This window comes from Cynara cardunculus, assembly GCF_001531365.2.
Source record: "Cynara cardunculus var. scolymus isolate 2C chromosome LG 16, CcrdV1, whole genome shotgun sequence".
NCBI lineage: Eukaryota > Viridiplantae > Streptophyta > Magnoliopsida > Asterales > Asteraceae > Cynara > Cynara cardunculus.
The window spans coordinates 4,622,317-4,627,167 of NC_037543.1; the positions used below are offsets into that span (position 1 = coordinate 4,622,317).

General features: G+C 36.7%; 1 protein-coding gene across 1 annotated transcript; it reads right to left on the reverse strand.

Moving 5' to 3' along the window:
- Positions 1 to 2,779: 2,779 nt before the first annotated feature.
- On the reverse strand, positions 2,780 to 4,123 carry LOC112529619 (uncharacterized acetyltransferase At3g50280-like). The gene has a single exon (XM_025140947.1). The coding sequence runs from the start codon at positions 4,121 to 4,123 to the stop codon at positions 2,780 to 2,782; it is 1,344 nt and encodes a 447-aa protein (XP_024996715.1).
- Positions 4,124 to 4,851: the final 728 nt, after the last annotated feature.

Below are 4,851 nucleotides of genomic sequence, written 5' to 3' on the forward strand. Positions count from 1 at the left end.
TTTAAAATGAGATGTTTATCCTGTATTTGATTGTGTTTATCTGCAGTTAGTTACACGAATTCAAATATGAGATGAAATCGGATAGGAATGAAATCGTTTAGGGATGAACGGGTTTAAGAGTTTTTAAGAGTTTTAGCCAAATGCTTTATAAGATAGTACATATATCATTTAATTTAAGTTTAATAATAAAACAATTTTTTTTGATTTAAAATTATAAATTTTATAAAGATAATAATTAAGTATTCTATTAGAATTTAATGATTATACTAATTATATTTTAGATTTTTATATTTAAAATGAGATGTTTTTCCTGTATTTGATTGGGTTTATCTGTAGTTAATGACACGAATTCAGATAGGGATGAAATCAGATAGGGATGAAATCGTTTAGGGATGAACGAGTTTAAGAGTTTTAGCCAAATGCTTTATAAGATAGTATATATATATATATATATATATATATATATGAACCTTTGTGTCAAATACGAACAAAAAATGACATATATATGAACTTGGACTGCAGAACATTTATGAACACAATAAGAATAACTGCTATACAAAAGGAAATAAAAAAATAGGTATGAACACAATATAAACAACTTGTGAACAATGATTCCTTCATTATAAACACATTGAGGAGCGATCATTTGTCAATTGGAGTTTTATTCAGGAGCGATCCTTGTGAACATGCATTTTTGGTATTATGTGGTTGTTCACCCCTTGTTCATATCGTGTTCACCCCTTGTTCATATCGTATAAAATATATGAACACATAACCCCGACGCTATGAACACCGGGTGCAAACACTTATTCAAATATAAAGATTTGGTATCAAACTAAAAAAATAACACTTGTAATGGCGGATGCAGAAAAATATATTGTAGGGGGCCCAAATTTACGAATCTAACCCCTTAAAAAAATCTTTCCATTTTTTTCTAACAATAGCAATAACAAGATAAAAAAAAATCAATGGTTTATCATGTTAATTTCAAGTACAAATAATAAGAGAATCGATGTGCCGTGTGCGTCTGTGTGGAGTGTGGACTGCGGAAGAAGGAAAATCACAAAGGAATCATGGGCTGGTGGGAGTGAGGGGCCTTCATGTTGAAGTTATAGGGGGCCCAATCAGATAAACATACAACTGTAAATAGGAAAAAAAAGCTATGTGGACTGAATTTTGTTGGGGGCCCAGGACCCCATCCCTAACAACATGAATCCCCCTGTTTGTGTTCATATGATAGAAGTAACATGAATACAATGATTCATGATTCATAAAAGTCGGTAATATGAAAATATGAAAATGGGTCGTGCATGTACTTCCATTTGAACATGTGAATTAGATATGTATTAATAATTAAAGAAAAAAGTTATCAACACATATGAACTACAAAAAAACACAACATATCATAATGAACATAATTTCGATTAAAACGAGTCTAATAAAATATTAATTCATTACCAAGACATTCACTTCTCGAACTCGAACTCCGATTGTCACCATAAACCATTTTAATTTTCTCAATGTTGTCAATTTTTTTTCCAATGCGTTTATCTATAATAACTTGAACGATACCGAAGATTTCACTACCGTGTTTCCTCCTCGAATTAAAAACTCATAAAACAATCAAAAATAGAAGATCAAGATTAAAAAATAAACAAAAATATCAATAATATAAATGCATATTTTTAGGGATTTTATGATTTTGTAACTCCCCTTTAATGGTATGGGAGTTATATAGCAAATGAAATTACTCAATTACCCTTGCAAATGAAATTACTCAATTACCCTTGGCATTAAATTGTGAACATGATAGAAACCTAATAGAAGAATGGATTGTGATTGGTTGACATGGTTTGCAAAGTTAACACAAAAACTTTGGTTAACATTTGATCTTGTCCCTTCTGCCGCTTCCGTTATTGCTGCTGGATTGACTGTAGGGCTTGCTTCTATTGGACTTGGAGTTGGTCAAGGTACTGCTGCGGGTCAAGCTGTAGAAGGTATCGCAAGACAGCCCGAGGCAGAGGGAAAAATATGAGGTACTTTATTTCTGTCGGCTAACGAACAAACGACAGTTGTTGTTCATTCTTCAAACCAGGCAGCTTCGGCTGCCTAAAGCCTTCCAAACAGCCGCTGTTTTGCCCTCCAAACAGCAGCTATGTTCCTTCCAAACAGCAGCTATATTCCTTCTTCAAACCAGGCAGCTTCGGCTGCTGTATGCCCTCCAAACAGCCGCTGTTTTGCTTCCCAAACAGCAGCTATGGCTGCTGTTTCTTCCTTCCACCCAGACGCAGCTGGGGCTACGGTTCCCTCCTCACACCAGGCGCGGCTATGGTTGTTCACTCCTTCCCCTTTTCCTTCTTTCACTTGAAGAAAGCCACCTAATATGACCTAACCCTCTTTTCCTAAATAAGAACATAACTCGCTCCTTTACATGGAAGTCAAAACCCTCCATAGAAGAGGAGAGACCTATGGAGAAAAGGGTGAGACACAAGGGTAGGTGAAGGTTGCAGGTACCTCCCTTTTTTTAAAAGGAAAAATTACTACTCTCAAGAATTTAAAAGAACTCACCTCCCTAAAAATAACTTTATATATATATATATATATATATATCTATGTATATACGTAAACTCCTATATACTTCACAAACGAGGATTTTCATAAAAATAAGGTGTTTTTAAACACGGATCAAGTACAAAGAAAACGCATACCTTAAATAAATTCTTTTTTTTTGACGCGTACAAAGCTGGAAAAAGGGAAGAATTTCTAGGTGTTGCATTAACTAATTATGGTCACTTAGGGCATTCATGAATTCCTCGTCATCTTCAAGATCCTCCATAAATTCCGGCAAAAGGCAAGCTTCAACTTCCATACTTCCCCCACCATTCCGACCGGGATACATCGTCATTTTCCCATCGGCCTTGTTTGCGCCACCGCTTCTGGCCACCACTGCTTTCCCCAACCCAAATTCACACCCGAACATATCAAACCTTGGCGAGCTCCCAATGTGTACAACGTTTGAATGAAACAAGTCACTCAATTTATATATCACTGGTTTCTTAAGCCAAGACTCCACCGACTTTTCCACCGCGGTATGGTCATGGTTTGCCACTGCTTGTTGTAACCGGAGGGCCGCCCACCCCAGACCGTGAGCCATCAGATCCTCCACCCTTGCTGTTCCCCTCACTGTTTGAATCGGGTTACCAAAATAATCGTCGGATAGAGGTGGGTTCAGCCGACGCCGGTTGTTAATAACAAGTTTACAAATGGTTTCACTGTCGCTGGATTGGCGTCGGGCTCGTGTTACGCATCTCCACAAAAGTGCCGTCACCGCCTGTAAACTTGAGATCTTATGGGTATTGCATTCTGCGTTTGCTTTTTCTTTGAGTCTAGAGACGGTGGCTGATGAGAAACGGAAGAATCTCTCTTTAAACTGTGGATGTTCGAATCGTTCAATGAATTGATCGTGGTGCGTAAATGGAAGATTTATAATGGGTTTGTATCCTTGGATGGCCGATCGTCTGAAACAACGTTTTTGGTCTTTGGATCTGAAAGTTTCACTCCAAGCAGCCATGAAATGCCAGAAAGATGTTCCGTCGGCGATAAGGTGGTTGATAGAGCCGCCGATGAAGATCCCGTCGTTAAGTTCAGTCACCTGAATGGATAACAAAGGTAATGTATGACCATCATGGTTRATGACATTATTAAGGTCAAAGAAGGAATGGACAACTGAAGGGACGTGGGTAGACATTATGATGTCGGAGATATTTAGGTCCACAGTCGCATAAACGAACTTGACGCCGGGGCTGTTTTCAGGGTCTATGTAGATGACATAGGAAGGTGGGTTTTTCTCTTTTCGAGTAGCTAAACGGGCTGCGAGAGGGTAAAATTGAGTGAGGGTGGCGGAGAGAGATMGCCGGAGTTCATCCAAATAAGTGGTTACGGAAAAATCTTGATTTTCCGGTGGTGGTTTTGCAAAAAGGAGACCCTTTTGGCTGTAGTTGGCGTTAAGGAAGGGGAGCTCAAAGGGTGTGAAGTGGATGGGTTGGTTGGCATCGACGGAGAGACTGTCGTCMGGTGGTTTGATGTAGCATTCCGAAATAAGTTTCACCGGCGGCGAAGTCATGAAGGGTGTTTCCGATACCAAAATTTTGGTTTGCTTCTTGTATTGATTAACTTGTTGCATACAGAAAATGATAAAAAATCGTGTGCTAAATATGAATTCACGTTATGTATTATATAACTTCATATATTCGTCTCGAACTTCGCATTTTAAAATTGAAGGAGAAATAGTTACGATAAGTATCACATCTAATCTTAATCATAAATCTGATAATTTTACTTAAATTTTTAATTAAAAGACATTTTGGGTATTTAATTTTTTTTTCTCTCTCATATGTCTCTCTCTCCTGCTTCCGCTTCCGGTAAACCTTATTTCGGCTAACACAATGTGATACCCAAAATACATACAATATGATATCCAAAATACATACAATGTGATATCGAAAACACCAAGTAAACTTCGAGATCACTATGGTACCAATTGTGGTACCATTGTGATACCAACTGTAGTACCACTATGATACCTACCCGACCTACGTCATATATATATATATATATATATATTATATATATATATATATACACACACACACACATACACTAGAAGGGTACTCGCACAATGCAGTGAAATACATCTTGATTTTAATCTTTCGTTTTATATTTTGGGTCTATCAATATTATGATGCTATGTGATTTTGAGAAAAAATAAAATGTTTTTATTTTTAAGTAAAATATAAATTTGAATATATTATAAATTTAAAAAAAAAAGTGATATTAGTATTAAATTAACTA